Below are 21,004 nucleotides of genomic sequence, written 5' to 3' on the forward strand. Positions count from 1 at the left end.
TTTGGGCCCACTTTAGATAGTTTATAATCTGACAAATGTAATGCTAATGAGAACTGGTTTTTCGTGTGAATTTATGAAAGCTTTGTAATATTAATTGCAAATTGAGCTGAACAGATAATGTCCACAATAGCAAAAAAAACATTTTTCTTTCATTTTCTGTACTGTACAATATTTGCTAAGGCTCGCCAAAAATACATTACTGACCAATTGCTATCCGCCAAATCAGACAAGCTTTTGTCTACACTAACCCAAGTCTATTTAATTCATGTCTGTCCTATATGTCCTTTAAAAGTTTACAAAAATAATGTTAACACAAGATATCCATAGAGGTTATACTGACGTTTGGCGCGTGCCTCCATCTCTTTCTCCATCATCTCTTTCTGGGTGGAGAACTCGCTCAGGGTGATTTTGGGCGTGGCATCATTTTGGCCCACCGTACTGATCATCTCCTGCTCTTTCTCGTGGTTCACCTCCGCGTAGATGTTAATCCAGGGGATTTTCCTGCACAAAACCGAGGGAAAGGGTGTAGTTTCATCAACTATGGCAAAAAGAGGTATTGCAATCCGTTGAGCAATGACACGGGCTCAACCAATTGCGGCAATATTTTTGGAGATTTTGAGGTGGGACACACACAAACGTAGCTTGCAGCTATAATTTAGCATTAAGAATTCATACAGAATTTAGATATCAAACACAAGACACACGACAACACAACGCGACCTATGTGCACGACATGCATTTATTAAATACTAAATTCAATCCTAGTGTTCCTAAAATAATTGCAATGATAAACGCTGACTAAATGTAATATTTTCGGAAACAGAAGTTTGCTATTGGCTGTTCTGTCATGTGCCCAGGCAATAAGAGATAGCGAGACGCAAAACACATCCAGCACTTGTCGCGGGACAACCCGGAACCAATTACAATGATGTTTTTGTAATTCTCCCAAATTTCATGGTGTGCTTTACCAACAAGCAAAACACAACCGTGAATGTCATTTTTTCAAGCGTGCTTTATATTTGATGAAACAGAAGAAGTGTTTCCAGCGACATCTTTTCATTTCAAATTACTATTAATTTTGCGAGTTAATTGCTTTGTTTTTCCAAGTGTGACTTTCCATAAATACGCTTCCTCTTTAAATTACTCGTGGAAAAAATGACATACATTATTAATGATTGTTTCAACATTTCTCTCTCTTTTCCATTTGAATTATTTTGAGACGAAATAAATAATTCAAAGCGTTACAAAACAGTTTTCCAGTGGAGGAACCGCGGCTGCATATTAAACAATTCATTGATATTTTTCTCCCCTCTCACAGAATGTTTTTTCTGCGTTTCCGCCGTATGCAAACTAATAACTAGAACACTCACAACTACTGTTGAGTAAAAATAGCTCAGTTTGAAAAAGAAACAATCATATCTCACTTTATATCATTATATATAGCTAAACGACATGGTGAACAATGGAGCATGTGAAGGAAAATGAATTTCAATGAATTGAGTCCTGGAAGACGATATCTGTGACGGATGTACCTCTTAAATTTGTAGATGAGAAATACAGCTAGACCCAAGAAGACGACAGACAGAAGCATCAGCATCGCAGAACTGCTGTGTCTCGGGAGGGAGTCAACCAGAGGAGCTGATGGAGAGAGAGACTTTGTATCAGTTCATACAAAAGTAAACACTGTAATTGTACATAAGTTTCAGAACAAAATAACCATATTCCTTTTAACTAAAAATGTCCTTTTATGCACATCCAAGGCCTGTGTAAAAAGGATTAAAGAACACCAATGACCGCATCGCAAGACTTTTCCTGTGACATCATTTGACAAGACTCCCTTCAGCGCTCTCAGAGGGATTTTTTCCCAGCACTGGCAACCCTTGAAAATCATTCACGGGAGTCTTATACCCTCTGGCTGTATATTTCCTCCTGTGACCGTACTGATGAAAGAAAGCCCCATGATTCCTTTGACCTTTTCTGGGAGCATCTTAAAAAGCTTTCTGGAAAAGAATGTGAAACGGCTAGGCCAGGCTGTGTTTCGATGTTGAAGTGAGCTGTGGGTAATAGCACAGACCACGCATCACATGACTCGGTTTACTCTGTTCTAGGTACAGCTATTATCGCCACAAGGCATTAGTAACCCCTACCAAGTGGCTGGAAATACACAGCAACCAGCGCTTTTATAACACGTAATAGTACATGAACCAGGTGAACTCTGGTCTACAAAATATTGACGTTCTGATGCTTTAATAAATGTATGATCTATCACTTTATTAGGTGTGGGAAATTCAAAAAATAAACAACCCTGCTAAAAAAACCATAGAAAACCAACATTAAAATTACGAACCATTAGCTTTTTCCATTAAAACCATTACAAAATTATTTCTGGTGTGTGTTTTGGACATTATTCTAAAAGGATTAATCTGCCAGATAACACCCTACCAATAGAGTCCATCACATACCAGTCGACACTATTATAGTTCCCATTAAAACCAATACAATTCCCATTATAATCAGTAAATCATAACATTTTCAATTGTGTTTTGGGCAGGGTTTTGACCCTTATGAATGTACCTTCTGTAAGAAAGTTAGTTAGAAACCATTCTCACCGTTTCACTGAGCGAGTCGCTTTGGTACAAAAAGTGGAACCACTTTGGATGAAAAACCAGTTTTTAAATTTTATAAAAATGGATTTTTAATCAAAACTCAGCCTAATAAAAACAGCAGACACAGAACCAAAATCCTTTCAGCTGAGATGTTCTTGCCAGGTCATGATTGCTGGTGAGCAATTATTCAATTATCTTCCATAAGGCTTTCAGCGTCCCCAGTGGAGCTAAAAGTGCGAATCTCTCAACAATATATAGTCCTGACAAGCCTCTCTGGACCCAAGAAAACAATCATCATAATTACCCAAAAGAATCTGAGGAACAATATACGGCACCTAACAGGGCCTGAGGAGGGAAATCAACAGAAACAAGGCTTTTCAATTCAATCAAGTGTGAGCAGGCGTGTGCCACAGATGTCCTCTAATTCTTTTTAAGATTCATATTTTTAAAAGCTGTAAAAATGAATGTAATGTGATTCTTTGTTACCTAAAGTTAGTTGTGTGACGTAAACGATGACCCGAGAGCCGGGCTTCAACTCGAACTCCACCGAGATCTGATTCAATGCATTGACCAGGACTTGTGATAGCTGGAAAGAGAACACATCATTTAGGTTAAATACAGATCACATTATGTACATTAAAAAGATACCTTGATGCCAAAAAAGGTCAAAGGTGTTTTAAATGGATTTATAGTATTGCTATGTCATTGCTGAGTGGTTGCTAGGGCACTGATAGGTCGTTTTGAGTGGCCTGAATTTAAAAAAGCCTACAAGCAACACTGTGATATTCTGTTATTTATACAAGGCTTTACATAAATGTAGATCAATGCAATTTATTTAATCTATTTTAATGCTATCAAATCAATTAATCGATTAATAATGATTAATCGTTTCCAAGATAAATATTTGTGCTAATATAATATATATTTGTGGCATGTATATTTTAATGTATATATAAATGCATAAATATATAAAAACGTATATTTAAATATAATTTAATTTACATTACGTATAAATATATATATATATATATATATATGAATAATCGTTTTGACAGCCAAGGTTATTTTAGATTACTAAAATTAAAACTTTGAAAACGTTTCTGTTTATTGAAATCAAATAAAATGTTGGCCTAAACATTATTTGAAAAACTAAAACTCGACAAAAATCGAAATGTTGCCTCAGAAATAAACTGGCTCTAAAATTATAATAATAACAAAAACAAAACTAAAATAAATGAATTGTATATAGCAACATAAACAAAACATTTTTACAAATCTAACTAAAATTAACATAAAAACTAAAAATCCCAAAATCAAAGCTAACTTAAAATAACCAAAATAACAAAAAAAAACTAGAATAACTCTTATTTAAACTTTTTATACCCATTATCTTATTTATAATATAATTTTATATTTCAATAATAATGTTAATATATAATAATTATTTTATATAGTATTATTTATTATTTAATTTACTGTTATTTATTACATGATTCTTTATATTATTTAAATATATCACAATTTTTGTAAAATTCTGAATGAACACTAATAAAGCAGCCTCAAAAGTCCCTCCATGTCGTCCTTGCCATCTTATTCCAATTAGTCGCTGGTCCTTTCGACATTATCGCAGAGGCAACTGTGCCTTACGGGGAAAGAAAATTGGTGTAAACCGTGGTAAAAATGTCGTACGATCCCCTTGAGATTATTTTTTGACATACTGGCTCCTCTCCGGCGTCAATTACTTTCAATGCAGCCCCAGGCAGAGGCTGCTCTATACCCCTGATCAAGGACCATCTTTCTCAACCGCATTTCAACCTTTACCATTATCAGGAAACTGTCAAATCTGCATCGCTTCAGAATACCCTGATATCTATCTATATATATGTAAATCTATATGTGCACATCCAACCTGCTCCAGATCCTCCTCGCTTCTTTTCCTGCCATCTGATTGGTTCCTGGGAGGAAGCAGGAAGAGCTCGGCGGCGGTAGGAATTCCGGGAAACACGGCGACCAGCAGCTGGTCTTCGGGAATGTCTGTCGCAACCTGGTCAGCGCAAGATAAGAAGAAGCGATGAGCAGGGGGCGTTAAATGATGTTTAAAATGAGGCTGATGGGTTTGTATAATGAGATTTAACGGGATCATTCACCCCAAAATAAAAATCCTGCCATTTTTAATCATCCTCTTGTCGTTGAAAACCTGTATATGACCTGTATCTGTGAAACACAAAAGCAGATATTTTGAGAAATGTCTCTGTGGTTTTGTGTCCATACAATGGAAGTCAATGGGGGCCAATGTTGTTTGGTTACCATCCTTATTCTTTGTGTTCAGAATATCTAAAAACCTCAATCGATATTACAGACCTACTATGAAAGGTCTAGACATGATTACCCGCCGTACAAGCAATAAAGTAATCATGTATTGTCCCAGAGACACTCATTAAAGTCCATCTGCCTCACAAAGACGAAATTATCCGAGATCAGGTAAATAATGTAATACTGTAGAGCTCCATCGGTTATAAGCTACTGGCTCAGGACTCGACACCTTAAGCATAATTTACAGCGAGCGGTGCAGATCCAAGGCAGCCTTACAAATCAATACTCTGAGTCTTGGTTTGTCCTCAGCGTTGCAATATTGGAGAATAAACCCCCGGGGCTCATCGAAGGATTCAGTCTATGTGATATTCCTAATGATTAATGCACATCTCCACCCTCGGGCCCTTATTTCTCTCCGGCTCGCCATTAGATTCGACATTCACCCCCTTCTGTCGGCGAATTAAGGTCCAAAAAGGCCATTAGATGGCAAAAGAGAGATATAATGTAACAATGCTCTTAATTACACCCTACTAATAGCTTAAGAGTAATTGCTTTAATTAAACCCTTAAATGTCAAAACATTCGCCTTCCCGGATAGAGGAACTGCGAAATAACATTTAAAGACACGGGGGCAACAATTCATTATGTCGGACGACGAAGTTGTTATTAAAGAGTTGTTTGGACATCTGTTGTCTTCTCTGTCGGCGTACTTCATCTTGCCCCATTTAAGTCAATCCCTGCTGAGCTGTGTCTAATATCACCTCTCCACCAGAATGCAAATCACGCTTAAAAGGCAAAGTTTCCCCACTGGATCCAATATATTCACAGAAGGCCCAGCCGCGCACATTCAAAAGTAAAACGCAACGTGTAACACAATAAAAAAATCCATTTTCCTCATCTTCACAGAGGCTAGGCGTTGCGGCTTCCTCTGTAACATCATCTGTGTGAAGGTGCTCGGGCCAGTTTTTGAGCAGAGGTGCCACGGATAAACAATCTATTGAGAGGTTCTTACAAAGAGGCAAATTTACACAGCACGGGGCGGCTTTCGCTGAACTTATAGAACTTGCAGAAGTGCGCTTTGGTCATGTTACTGTATACGAAAATATATCCAGAATGAGTGTGGCTGGAATTGAAAGACAGCGCCAGATGTCTATAGATGACTATTAAGTGTTTAGGGGTGTACCGGTACATGGATGTCATTGACTTCGGTTTTGGGGTCACGGTTTGATAAAGTATTTGGTCACAATCAGTTACATAAAAACTGAAAGCATGTCTTGTGTTAACTGTCTGTAGAGGCATCTCTGATCCATTGCGCAAAACAATGCATAGATTCTTTAGCCAAAGCTTATTTATTAAAATATGAAAAGCGTATTAGTTAAAATAAACATGTATTAACATATGATTTAAAAACTACTGCGCAGTAAAAAAAAAAATCACCTGAAAAACATTCATTCCAAAACTTCCGTAAATGTTTAAGTTACATGGCTTTACAAGACAAATCTAACTTATATTAAACCAACTTATCAAATTACGTCGAATTTTTTTTTTTAAGTTATATGAAATGCAACTAGATATTTAAAATCAGTTTAAAATTATTTAAAATCAAGTGACTTGTAAAGTTAACTAAAATTTTTTTAAAAGTTAACAAAACTATTCAGCAGTTTTGGAACTAAAGTTTTTAAGTAAAAAGAAGTTTTTTGTGCGGCATTTGTTAATTTGATAACTTAATAATAATGAAATAAAAATGCTTAAATAAATATTTTAGTGTTTGTTATTTTAATCCATCTTTATAGTTTTCTTATTTTTGAAGTTTTATACACATGCTCTTTCATTCTGATATCAACTAAAAATTAACTAGATTTACTAAAGTAAAAGTATAGTAATGCTACTTTTTGGTTAATTGGTATTTGCTTTATCATAGTTTTATTGTGATTTATTCTAAGCTCTTGTGATGCAGTTTCACGTTTTTAATGTGTTCCCATCTAACCCATAATTCCTCGTCCCGCCATAATATTCACATCGCGCTGTGTCAATGTTACTCTTTCAAGTATATCTAGTTCTATCACCTTGCTTTCAACACCAAACTATTTGTGACGTGAATCTAAACCCTGCTTCTGACCCCCTGTACTCTCATCTCCCCTGGCTGTTTTACTGCTATCGCCCTGGTGCACCAGAACACCCACCCAACATCCACTCTTCCTCCCAGCCATTGTCTCAAATAGCCATCTTAAATGGACCTTGACTTTGAATATTCCCTCCCTCTCTCTCTTTTAATAAACTGAGGTGTTTATCAGCAGCAGTATGGATCAAGTGTCTCCCCTGCCTCTAGGGCACTACGGAGCGTGCTTTAAACGTGAGTGGATAAACAAAATGGAAGAAACAGGAAGGGAACGCGACGGACAAAGCAGAGTCTCTATATCACGAGGGCTCGATACTGAGGCTTTGAACTTGATGTTAAAACAGAGGCATAAAGTAAGAAAAGGACACTTTTACATCCGGAGAATTCTGGGTAATCCTCTCATAGCAGGTGAGCTGGGATCTAAGGCTAGAAACCCGGGCTGGTGGATAACGAGTGAGAAAGAACGTGTAGAAGAGCGAGTGTGTGTGTGTTTAACAAGGATGTGGGAGATTGTTAGCCGATTTTGTGCTGAACTTCATATTCTGACCTTGTTCTCTGGAAGATTCTTAAAGGGGTGGTGCAACGGTGTGTTACGCATTCTGACTTCTTTACAATGTTAAACGTGCTGTCTTCTCATGCTTAACATGGTCAACTTGTCAAAAAACGAGTTGGGTGTATTACGTAGTATTTCTGTGCTTGATACACTCCCCCAGCAATCGAATAGGTTTAGGAATTTTTTTTCGAACATATAAAACTGTTTCGTAACAATTTTTCTGAGTCCCTTATTGGACAATTCTCCCGGAAAAGCACGTGGCACGCCCACGCGGCAGCAAGGAGAGCAGGAGAAGGAGCATGCGCAGACGTCACTTTCACTTGTGTGCAGGAGAGAGAGAGAGAGAGAGCATACGTTCGCGAAGTTCAGGTGTTTGTTTGTTCACTGCATTTGGGTGATGAATGTTATATAAACGGTGGATATAACGCTGGATTTGGAGATCGTTTGAAACTGATATATGGAGCCGTCCCAGCGCTAAAAGATGCCGGACATGAACCGCATGCGGTGAGTGAAGCTGATGTCTGTGTTTTGTTGGCAATGGGTGCGCACGTGCTTTAGTTCAGCCTACCCCTCCCCCCCGCACGCGCTGTATGCTTTCGGAAATAATCTTACAGCTGTATCTCTCTTTTATAAATGTGATCAAACTAAATACTCTTCGAAGATACGAAGAATGCAATACTACTCTATAGGTACTCAAGATTAATATGAGATTGGCAGAAACTGCGTGTGTTAGGGCCGCTTTAATCTTAATGCTGTGAACTGTATAGGGGGTTTGAGGTCAACCCAGATGTTAGGGGGTTATTTTGTGTGTGTGTGTGTGTGTGTGTTATTGCATGTGTGTTTGTGTGTCTGTACAGGTTCGGCTATATTTGTGAGGGACAACTTTTGCTTATAAATAAAGTGAGAAAGAAAGAGAGAGAGTTCTGGACGCATTCATGAGTGCAAGATAATCATTATTTTTCTGCTCATATTCCTGGAAGCCAAAGTCTTTCTGTGAAGCATAAGAAATCTCAAGTAAAAACTGCATACGATAAATAACCATGGATTTAAATGCATTATGAAAAGCATGAAACGTTTTGATGAACACTGAAAAAGTGTACTATTAATCTGCATAATGCGACAAAAATTACCATGCCGTAATTGAGCATTAAGCTGTGTAAACTTCAGTCGACAGTTCTGTTTTCTAAACTTCTTGAAACAATCTCAATCAAAGTTAGAGTTTAATTAAAGCTGTGATTTGAAACTTTTTTCGTTAAAAAATAAATCAATTGGGCAAATACATAAAAAAATCTGTCTACTTTACCCCGATTTGCAATGATATTTAAGCTTATAATGATGATTTATAGTTTGTACAATTTAATGGGAAATTTCATTTTGACATAAAAAGTAGTAAAACAACCTGCAATTTTATGTTTAAAACAGAGATGGCGTTAGAGAGGCAAAAGTCACATATTTCAGATTTAAAGTAATTATTTTGGGGTGTCAAACGATTAAATCGCATCCAGAATAATAGTTTGTGTTTACATAATATATGCTGGTGTACTGTGCATATTCATTTTGTACTGTATCTACAAACACATGCACATGCATGCATATATTTAAAAAAATAATAAAATATAAAAATGAATAAACGTTTATGTAATTTCAATTATTGGTAAATATAAATAAATACATCTACATATTTCCTAAATATGCTGTATATACATGTATGTATATCTGTATGTGTTTATACATACAAAATGAATATTATGCACAGTACACAGACATAAATTATTTAAACACCAACTTTTATTCTCGATGCTATCAATCTCGATTAATTGTTTGACAGCTCTATAATTATTTACAAATCAAAAAAATCAAAAGCACCATCAAGAACAGGTTTATTTCATGTCCAGACCCTCCAAATTAATCTAGCGCTCTTTAACAAAACATCTGGGATTTAAAGATACTTCTATATCAAGCACACTGATATTGAGCTCCAATGAGCCAAGTATCAGACCGACGGCTCCTGTACAAAAGTTAACTATGTGCACTTGAGAGCGCGTGTGCGTCGATATATCGAGCGGTGGTGTTCAACACTGAGACGCACAGGTGTCCGGACGACATTTGACATTTAAATAAACTACACACACACTGCAGAGGCCTTGAGCTGCGAGTCATTACATCACCAAACACATCGATCTCAATATCTAATGAAGAACCCTGTCCCTCCAAAGAGAGAGAGATAGAGAAATAAACAGCAGAATAGATCTGGATTGGATGAAAACAGTGTAAAATGAAGAGATGAGGAGAGATTTGAGCGGGATTTCAGGGTGTTGACGGATGGAATAGATTCTCACTCACTTGGAGAACGGCCTTCTTAATTACCCGACCAACATCCTGTCTCCATTCAGGGATGTCGGGGTTGGCCTCGTCCAGATTAGGAGAGAAAGATAAAAGAAGCGATTTGAAGAATTCTGTCACAGATGGAGAAAGAGAGAGAGACCCTTAATTTCGTCTCTCATAAGATGCCCAACACATTCTATCTGCTGTGATTTGTTCCAGATGATTTAGTCGAGCTGTAGCAGAGTTATCATTACTGACAGGTATGGAAAGGTTAGCGCTGATCACAGAAATGATTACAGTCTATTTGGCAGTTGCCAGAAGGGAGTTTTTATGACTACACGGCAAAAAATGACTTTCTTACTTTTCCAGTAAAAATGTCTACAAATTCTTGAATCAAGATGCATTTTCTTGATGAGCAAAATCACCTAAGAAAATAAATCTTGTTTTTAGTAAAAACATATGAAATTTCAGTGAATTTGTGCTTAAAACATGCAAAAAAATCTGCCAATGGGGTAAGAAAAATAATCTTGAATTAAGGTCGACCTTTTTCTTAGTCACTCAATTCAATCGATTAATTGTTTGACAGCTCTATAATTATTTACAAATCAAAAAAATCAAAAGCACCATCAAGAACAGGTTTATTTCACGTCCAGACCCTCCAAATTAATCTAGCGCTCTTTAACAAAACATCTGGGATTTAAAGATACTTCTATATCAAGCACACTGATATTGAGCTCCAATGAGCCAAGTATCAGACCGACGGCTCCTGTACAAAAGTTAACTATGTGCACTTGAGAGCGCGTGTGCGTCGATATATCGAGCGGTGGTGTTCAACACTGAGACGCACAGGTGTCCGGACGACATTTGACATTTAAATAAACTACACACACACTGCAGAGGCCTTGAGCTGCGAGTCATTACATCACCAAACACATCGATCTCAATATCTAATGAAGAACCCTGTCCCTCCAAAGAGAGAGAGATAGAGAAATAAACAGCAGAATAGATCTGGATTGGATGAAAACTGTGGTAAAATGAAGAGATGAGGAGAGATTTGAGCAGGATTTCAGGGTGTTACGGAGATGAGCCGGGGAAAGACGGATGGAATAGATTCTCACTCACTTGGAGAACGGCCTTCTTAATTACCCGACCAACATCCTGTCTCCATTCAGGGATGTCGGGGTTGGCCTCGTCCAGATTAGGAGAGAAAGATAAAAGAAGCGATTTGAAGAATTCTGTCACAGATGGAGAAAGAGAGAGAGACCCTTAATTTCGTCTCTCATAAGATGCCCAACACATTCTATCTGCTGTGATTTGTTCCAGATGATTTAGTCGAGCTGTAGCAGAGTTATCATTACTGACAGGTATGGAAAGGTTAGCGCTGATCACAGAAATGATTACAGTCTATTTGGCAGTTGCCAGAAGGGAGTTTTTATGACTACACGGCAAAAAATGACTTTCTTACTTTTCCAGTAAAAATGTCTACAAATTCTTGAATCAAGATGCATTTTCTTGATGAGCAAAATCACCTAAGAAAATAAATCTTGTTTTTAGTAAAAACATATGAAATTTCAGTGAATTTGTGCTTAAAACATGCAAAAAAATCTGCCAATGGGGTAAGAAAAATAATCTTGAATTAAGGTCGACCTTTTTCTTAGTCACTCAATTCAAGATTATTTTTCTTACCCCATTGGCAGATTTTTTTTTGCTCGTTTTAAGCACAAATTCACTGAAATTTCATATTTTTTTTACTAAAAACAAGACTTATTTTCTTAGGTCAGTTTGCTCATTGCTTCTTGATTCAAGAATGTTTAGACATTTTTACTGGAAAATAAGAAAAAAAGACTTAGTAAGAAAGTCATTTTTTTGCAGTGTAGCTGACAGAGACGAAACACAATTTCCAGTAATTTTGATCGCCCGGAAAGGTGTGATAATACATTTTATCGAGGGTTCTTTATATTTATATATAGAGAGGATCAATGTTATCTTTGAGGAGAAAATATGCAACCACAATTACCATAATTCTTCAATTAGCAAGCGCTAACCAGATGCAAATTCAAGACGAGCGAATGAGCGGTTTTTAGGATTAAAGATTGCAAGATTTATTTGCGTCCTCATTTTAAAAAGTTCACAAAAGTCTCTGTTTATATATCTTAATGTTTTATATATTCACATTTATGCAATCGGCAGATGCTTTTATTCAAGGCAAGTGCATTCACATTTTTTATCCGTACACTCTATGCTGTAGCATGTACTTGGCATGAGCTTCCAAAACTTCTAAGGGGTAAGACAACCCAAAGGCATACCAAAAACTTCAAGGCCCCCATATTCTCTTTTACTAGTTAGTAAAAAAAGGATATAGTATATACACAAAACATATTTGAAAAGAATAAAAGTAGTTCAAAATAATCAACATTTATTAACCGTTTGGTAAGGATTGAATGTGAATTAGGTGCACTGAAAGAAAATTCTGTAATATACGGTAGTACTTACTATCGTAAACTGTAGTATACATGGTTTTGAACATGACTATATTAAATATTAACTACAGGACACTACAATATTCTACAGTAAATAAATAATACTAGAGCAAATACAATTGTATACAACAGTGAATATACAATACTATAGTAAATACTACGGTAAATAAACAATAGTATAGCAAATACTATTGTGCATTACATGAATATCACTATAGTGTAGAACAGTAAATAAATAATACTAGAGAAACAATACTATAGCGCGTATTATAGTGTGCTACAACAAACAAACAATACTATTGTAAATACCATGATATACTAAATGAAAAATAATATGGTGTACTACAGTAAATAAACAATGCTTTATAAGATGCTACAATATAATACAGGAATAACTCTACCGTATACTACAGTGAATATACAATACTTTAGTAAATATTACAGTATAGTAAATACTAAAGTGTACTACAGGAATAATACTACAGTGTCCTACAGTAAATAAACATTACTATAGTAAGTACAATAGTAAGCTACAGCAATAATACTATGGTGTACTACAGTAAATGGACAATAATATTGTAAACACTATAGTATACTACAGGAAGAGTACTATAGTATACTACAGTAAATATACAATACTAGTATGCTATAGCAATAATACTACAGTGTACTACAGTAAATACACAGTACTGTTGTGAATAATCTAGTATTTTACAGCAATAATACTATAGTGTCCTACAGTAAATATACAACACTATAGTAAATGATGCCACAAAATTTGCTCATATTCGAGTGAAGGTAAAATCATAAAAAAGGTATTTGTAATCCATTACACTGCATACTATTTACAAATTGCATCAAACTGTGTAACAGAATCGACATAGTCAGTCTTTTGCAGTAAAATATCATTTTTAATGTAATATTTAGATATGTTTAATTTACAGTTTGTCAAAACTAGACTAGATTTGAATATTCACTTCCAGGAATTTACACAAAGATCTTGAAAGATCTCACCTTGCACTGCGATGCTCCTGCTGTCTTGTAGTAAGGACTCTCCCGATGACACCTGCACGGTGACTGTGGTCATACCCTCAGTGCTGAACGTGTAGGAAATGCTGCTGTCCAACGTAATGATCGGCTGGTGCCACAAACACACGCACACAAAAGTTAATGACAAATCACTGACAGATGGGAAACTTTCTAACAACCCTTTTAGTGCGCTGAGAAACAGTGGCAACGTTACATTGACGTTTCAGCGCAAACCATGAATAGATTCCTGAAGCAGCGCATCTAACTACCATACAAACGACAAGACGCGAATTATAACCGCTTCGTTGCCCCTGTTCTGTTTATCTTCTTCCGTAAAATGTCTCGGAGGCCTCGGGCGGAACAAAGCCAGGCAGAAAATCTGTAATTAGGAGCTGGTCGTACCTCCGTGTTGTTCCCCAGCCACCAAAAATAGGTGAGCGTTCTGAAATGAGAGGGCCAGACCACTGCTGTCAGGTTCACCTCCTTGTTCTTAATGACCACATATGGAGCCAACAGCTGAATCTGTTCCACTGGGCCTGGAACAAACCCACACATACACACTCAATACTACAGGAACCGAATCCAGAGCAGCTAGGGATGCACCGATATGCAAATTTTGGCCGATAACGACAACCGATCATTCTCGAACATTGTAAGCCGATAACCGATATATTGGCCGATATACAGTATCTAAATCTTCATATAACATTTTCCGAGCCTGAAAATTATTTTTTCCCCCTAAAAATCATGTACCAAGCCCACTTTACACTAATTAATGATTCTTTAACTTTTAATCTTTTCTGGTATAATGTTTATTTCATAAACTAATTAAAGATATTCTTCCAGAGCAACCCAGAAAGGTGTTGTCAACAGCCACAAGTCTAACAGGTCTCAAGACAGAAAGCATTCAGACAGCAGTCGGCTTCAAACATTATGCTTTTGTTCCTTACACATTCATAAATATCTACATCCAACATCAATAATGTTTTGCTAATAGCAGTAAGTGAATGATCACGACAGAAAGACAGTACTGTACTGTATTTTAACTGTGAGCAGAGTGCAGCTGAAGTGATTCAACAAGTGGAAATGATATTTCGGCCTAAATTTTATAATCTAGGTACGATAAATTATCGTCCATATCGGAATCGGCCGATAAATGGTCATTTTGTTATGTTATCGGTATCGGCCGATTCCGATATGGACGATAATTTATCGTGCATCCCTAAGAGCAGCGCAAGGTGACTATCAAGAATGCACAGACAACATACATGTCACGTGCAGGTACAGAGATGACGTGTCGAACCCGAGGCTGTTCTCCGCCAGCGCCGTCACTCTAAAGATGCCTGCGCTGCGGTACACATGTCTGATCCCCTCCTGCGTCCAGCTCAGGTTCGAGTAGGACACCGCAGTCCCGTCTCCGAAGTCCAGCTGAATGTTTGTCCTCATGGAGTCGCCCTGAAAAAAGCACACGGTTGCTGTCTTAATTACCGTGTGTCTGGAAAACGCAACAACAAACAGCTGCAACTTTACCGTTCTGCTTACACAGACACTGGCCCATCTGCTTTCAAACACAGTTTGAACACAATTGTGCGTTAACTCTCTGTTTCTGTGAATTATACACTAGGTCTCTTTAGGCATATACAGGAGCAGCTTATTTATGGAGAGAACTCAATCAAACGACTCGGTTATGGTTAATACGGTCTTATTTACACACAATATATATATATATATCTATGCCACTCTCGATATCAATTGCTTCTGTTCTGTCTCAAATTTCCCAGTAGGTCAGTTGTAATCGTAACACAACCGCAGTCATAATTAGGTTTTGATTTCGAAATATGACAATTTGTGTGTGATATGGCTGTAAATGAAAGTCTTCATCTTAGTTTAATTTCTAAAAGCTAGTAGTAATTCACACAAGTTGTGTTTTAGATTCATTCCTTCACTTCAACTTAATCTAAACCAAACTTTAAGAACATCTCTTTCTCCAGAGTTATCAAACAGGCAATAAAGAAATGCATTTCTGTGTTTAATGTTTTAAATCAGATTTAAACCGGGGCCGCCTGTATGAGCTGGTTTTATCCCAGTTTACATGGATCCAGAATCCCAGGTTTACATGAGGTAATGAAAAACGGAGAAAAAGTCACTTTCCAGGAATATTTTTTTGTTATTCTCGTTGAAATTCTCTTCACTTCCTGATCCTGAAGTCAAGTGGTCTAAATATACAGCTGCGGAAAAATTAAGATACCATTACAAATTGAATCAGCATTTCTAGATGTATTGTGTCCATTTCAGGCCAGTGTTGTGTCTGAAATCAAACCACAGCAGTGACATAAAGTCATCCAACAGCAATGTGAAAGACTGACAGCATGACAAGTCACAGGTTATCACATAATAAAAAATACATGCAGAAATATTAGTGTTGTATTGCTTAAAAGTGAATATGAACTTATCTATATACTTATATTATATACTTTTCTTTGCTGTATTTCAGGTCTAAAAAAAATACAGAACATCTTCTCTGTTATTTTGACCTGTTTCTCCAGTTTTCGTTTTCTGCAAATAAATGCAAATAGAAACAATATTTTTACTTGAAATTTGGGAGACATATTGTTAGAGCTTACAAAATGAAACACATTAAAAACATCACACATTACACTAACTTCAGCTAATTTCAAAACTTTGTGCATCTTAAAACTGTCAAAATAGGGTCAAAATTGCTTGTTGCATTAACACCACAGCTAAGGAACACTTGTGTCCCAATGTATTTGTGTAAAAACGTTTATGAAAAGTAAAAAAAAGGAATATTGTTATGAGGGATATATTTTCATGTTCAAACATCTTAAGAGCAGAGCACAGAAAAGACAGAAAGGGCTAAGAGAAGAATCGCCGCCTTGAACTTTTCAGTCTTAACATGCTTTCACCCATAGTCCTCAGGCGTCACATCTGACCGACTAGCGGCGCAAGAGCCGGCACACATGCATGTGTGCGATATACCCAAATCCATACTTACAGTTCTCCAAATCCCTCTTCTTTCTCTCTTTCTGCCTTCAGCACATTGTAGCGTAATGCTATTGGGATATTAATTTGTAACACTGCATTAGCAGCATATGAGGGGGGGTGGGCTGTTTATACGCCACATAATGACAAATCCAAAGGCGTCTGCTTTATTCCTGTCTGTTTGCTTTTTAGCGCTGCTGACTGTGAAAGCGGCCCGCCTCTGTGCGAGCATGTGCGTCGGGTGGCTTTTAAGATATTTCACGCATCTTTGTGCAGAAAATCACAACTACGGTGTGGGAGGAGGAACGCGGAGATGAATGACAGAAGAAACAGCTTGTATTGTGACACTAGGTTAAGGACACAGTGTGTGCCGAGCTCGAGAAGTTCACGCAAAGTCCTTTTAAGGGCACGAGCGGCGGCCATTTTGTGAACGCCTCAGGGCGGCTATTTCCAGTCATGCACGTAGAGTTCAAATCTTTATTTTGCTTGTCTTTTTTAGAGTCAAATCAGGCTGTTTAAACTATTTTCATGTTGCTAGTTAATGTGAATGCATTTTTTAGACTTTGAACTGTTTTTAAACTGTTTTTAAACTGTTTTTGAAATGTTGGAACTTTTCATACTATTATATTTGTAAGATTTGATATTAAATGTACTTCATATTTTAATGAATGGCTTATATGTTTTTACTCGGGTTATTTTATGAATACATTTGATTCTGTATTCATTATCTATGCTTAGGTTGATGGTTTAATAAATACTAACCTGGAGGTGTGACCTTCAAGATTTTAACAAAATGCTTTTATCCAAAAGTTGCTTTGGATAAGAATGATATAAATGAATAAAAAAAGGAAGATGTAAGATGTACATGCAAAATGAATTAATGTAAATGTACAATTTAAAGGTTTAGCAAAACCTGGTTTTCTGCAAATCTTTTCTATTTGTCCATTCATGGGACATCGGTAAGAAAATAAATCAAATAAAAAATAAGTCAGCGATTGCTTTTAAAGCCAGAAGTTTTACATCCAACCACTTTAATTAATTACATCAGCAATGTAGTGTAATTCACACAGTTCCCAAGACCACTAAGTCTGAGACCAACATAAGACCAAGACCATCAAAAAATGGCCTTAAGACCATCTCGAGTACTACAACACTAGTTAACTTTCTACCCTTTCGAATATACTGCAAATAGCCGAAAAATGTGAAATTCAGACAGAAGTCTTTTGCAAAACAATTTCAAGCCTATCTCTCTCTCCCTCTCTTTCTCTCATACTGCAATGTGACGACAACTCTGTGGTGAGATGCCTTGGGAAAAACACTTTACCTGGAATGAGTGTGTGTGTGTGTGTGTATCCAAAGACAGAGTGAAAAAATAAGATAAAAAACGGGTGCATTGCACCTCAATGAAAAGCTATTCCCCTGTAGACCTGTAATGTGTATCCTTCTAGAGCCGTACCATCTGTAGATAGTGAAGCTTTCTCATATGCCACTGAGACCTAGCACAACTCACCAGCAGAGGACCAACAGACACAGAATTATGCGAGGATTCTACAATGTTCCTCATATGTTTGGATGACCTATGTTACTGTATACGAAGGTGGTCCGATTTGGATTCTACAAAGGCCAAGAACGATAACTATACCCGTAACCATATAAAGTTGTCCATTATCCAACATTTAAAAGAAAAGCGTGCACGTCGCAGCAATAACAATAAAACGAAACAATATCATCATGATAATAAGTGATAAAACATTAACAGCCAATCAAGAAAAAAAAACGTGGAATTTAAAGAGCCAGCCAAGTTCTTCAGGGTTCTGTGGCCTACATGCGTTGCAGGACTCAAACTTGTTATAAATGAATTTTTGCTCTATATTTATTTCCTCAAGCTGACAGAAACATCCATTTTTGCACATTCAGATATCCAACCATCGACTTTTTTTGAGTTACCGGATCAATTGAATAATTATTTCTCTATAATTTAGGTCTTGACTTCATATCAGGTCCTTAATGATAGCGTCTAGCCCTGCTGCATATGACCTGATCAATGAAACTGATCAGTTCATCATTTACCATTAGCAGCAGACATGTACCGTCGACTTTTAGCTCATCAGATTATCGTGATGGATCTCACCTCCTCCAGCCGCACCAGGAAGGTCACATTGCTGCCCAAGTTAGCCGTGAGTTTGTCGTCACCGGTTGCCAGGGCTAATCCTCGCGGCGGTCGATTCGGGCACTGCTGCTTTCTGGCCGTGTATAAGTCCTTCACGCCTTTTGTGCAGTTGTTCGCAACCACTTTACGATACCTGAACAGACAAACATATGCATGGTAAACCCGGACGTTTTGGGGCAATAAAGCCACATAAATGCACTGCATTTACATCATGCTGTAGGCAATTGGCAGACACTTTTTTCCAATTAATGTACGCATGCATTTCTAGGGAATTGAACCCATGCCTTTACAACCTGTGCTTAAAGGTCCAGTTGAAATTTAGCGGCATCTAGTGGTGTGGTTGTGAATTGCAACCAATGGCTCACTGCACCGCTCATCCTCCCTTTGGGAAGCACTACGGCGACTGAGAGAGGACTGACCCCCTCATTTACACTGCACGTGTGTGTGGCTTGTTACAGCTCCGACGCGGCCACCGGAGCTGATCGCGGCCACTCTAGTCAATGCTTTTGTTTATACCAGCTGCGCAGCAGCACGTTACTGAAGCGTCCCAGAAGCATGACTCATAGCAATAAACACAACAATATACCAGACAAATATAACCATTTAGCCAACTTTCTTATGGTATAACACCAAAAAATCATGAAAAATCACGAAAAATGTAGAAAAACAACGTCGGACAGGCAAATCACGTGGTCTTGCGAATTCAGCTGCTTCGTGTTTGAGACGCTCCTGGTGTACATTGGCACGGCATTGAGGACGGAACAAAACCTCACCGGAGCCGTAACGTACCGTGTTATCACGTTTTCGCGGTTTACTTAATTTTGTCTTAATGGAAACTTGATTGTCTCATGAAAAGACAACCTTTGCTTTCATTTTGACTGTAGCTGCGTTTCCATTACCCTTTAAAATGCGAAAATTGAAATAGCGCATTGAAAGTACTGCCCATGGAAACACGTCAATTTCGCAAAAACTCCCCTCATGAGGTGTTTTTTCAGGCAATACGATAAAGGCATATTTCGCAAAACTGCAACTGAAACACTTTTTGTCGTATTTACAAGTCACATGACCATTTGTGGTATGTTTTGGCAGAACATTTGGAAAGGTAGGATGTAAGGAATTCATATTAAGTAATATCTTATATGATGGATTTATTAGGAACAGTGAGGTAATGAAAATATATAAGGAAATATTGACATTTCTCTTCACTCTTTCATCACAGGTGGCACTCAAGTTGGTTTGCAACCTGCCATAAAACGTAAAAAGAAGTATGGCCAGAATGACCTACGCAATAAGAAACAAAAAACACTTTAATCACATAACATCGTTTAATGGAAACGCAGTCATGCCGCAATATTTTTTTAATCGACATTTCGAAAATATTGCTTAAATTTTGCGCAAATCTGAAATGGAAACCAGGCTAATATGATGTGTGTGTTTCTTACCCAGTGCTGTTGAGGTAGTTTTGCCCCTGGCTGCAACTTCGAGACACAGTAGAAGGGTTGAACCAAAACGCTTGCAGACAGTTTCCATCACCTCTTCTCTCAAAACCGTAATCGCTACAGAACACACACACAGATGCTTCAGTAAACAACAAAGTCATTTTTATTTTCCAATTCAATTCTCAGATAAGCTCGAGTTTTATTTTTTATCTCAAGTCATATCATAAAGTGATAGTTCATCCAAAAAATGTAGTATTAACTCACCCTCGTGTCATTCCAAACCTGTATGACTGACTTTCTTCTGCAGAACACAAAAGAAGATATTTTGAAGATCGTTGGTAAGCAAACAACACAGTCCCCCATTGACTTCCATTGTATGGACACAAAATCACATAGACATTTCTCAAAATATCTTCTTTTGTGTTCCACTGAAGAAAGAGTCATATGCAGGTTTTGAATGGCATGAGGGTGAATACATGACAGACTTTTTTAAATTGTTTTCCTTTGTTTTTTAAACCCTCTGACCAGGCAGTTTGCACTAGTTATCTGACACACGAGCAGAATGAATAGTCTATTTTTATGCATTTCTATGCAAATTAAGTTCGTAAAACTATCCTGACATAAATACCGATAAAAATGAGATAAGATCAGAGTAAATAAATAAGAATAGATAAATAAGAATTCGTTTTGTGAACGATTTACTCACAAATTCATTCTCTTTGTGTTTCACAAATAACGCCCATTTAGCTGTGACGCAATGTAAGTTTGAATCTGGCGTGCAACAATTCCTAATCCGTCCCTCTGGTTCGTTTCCTGACCTTAATACTTTTGTTTTTCATTAAAACTCCTTCCTTCACACATTCTTCTAACCGCTCCTATATACCTTCATTGGTGCACAGCAACTCATCTTGCATTCAAGCGTGTCGCCCTCGTATGCCCTCGAGACACCCAGATGTATTAATTCCCTCATG

General features: G+C 37.3%; 1 protein-coding gene and 1 long non-coding RNA gene across 2 annotated transcripts in view; one reads left to right on the plus strand and one right to left on the minus strand.

Moving 5' to 3' along the window:
• The window catches only part of LOC130552571 (uncharacterized), a 50,092-nt gene extending 47,007 nt beyond the window's left edge, over positions 1-3,085 (plus strand). The window contains exons 2-3 of the long non-coding RNA XR_008962751.1: positions 1,548-1,676; positions 1,761-3,085. This is a non-coding gene — a long non-coding RNA (uncharacterized LOC130552571). The remainder of the gene's footprint in view (positions 1-1,547; positions 1,677-1,760) is intronic.
• The window catches only part of sorcs3a (sortilin related VPS10 domain containing receptor 3a), a 187,019-nt gene that overhangs the window by 5,504 nt on the left and 160,511 nt on the right, over positions 1-21,004 (minus strand). The window contains 10 exon segments of the mRNA XM_057330922.1: positions 341-501; positions 1,533-1,638; positions 3,093-3,192; positions 4,516-4,650; positions 11,038-11,150; positions 13,410-13,533; positions 13,827-13,960; positions 14,693-14,879; positions 18,556-18,727; positions 20,037-20,150. Of these exon segments, the coding sequence (XP_057186905.1) occupies positions 341-501; positions 1,533-1,638; positions 3,093-3,192; positions 4,516-4,650; positions 11,038-11,150; positions 13,410-13,533; positions 13,827-13,960; positions 14,693-14,879; positions 18,556-18,727; positions 20,037-20,150 (1,346 nt within the window).

This window comes from Triplophysa rosa, linkage group LG4 (genome assembly GCF_024868665.1).
Source record: "Triplophysa rosa linkage group LG4, Trosa_1v2, whole genome shotgun sequence".
NCBI classification, from domain to species: Eukaryota; Metazoa; Chordata; class Actinopteri; order Cypriniformes; family Nemacheilidae; genus Triplophysa; species Triplophysa rosa.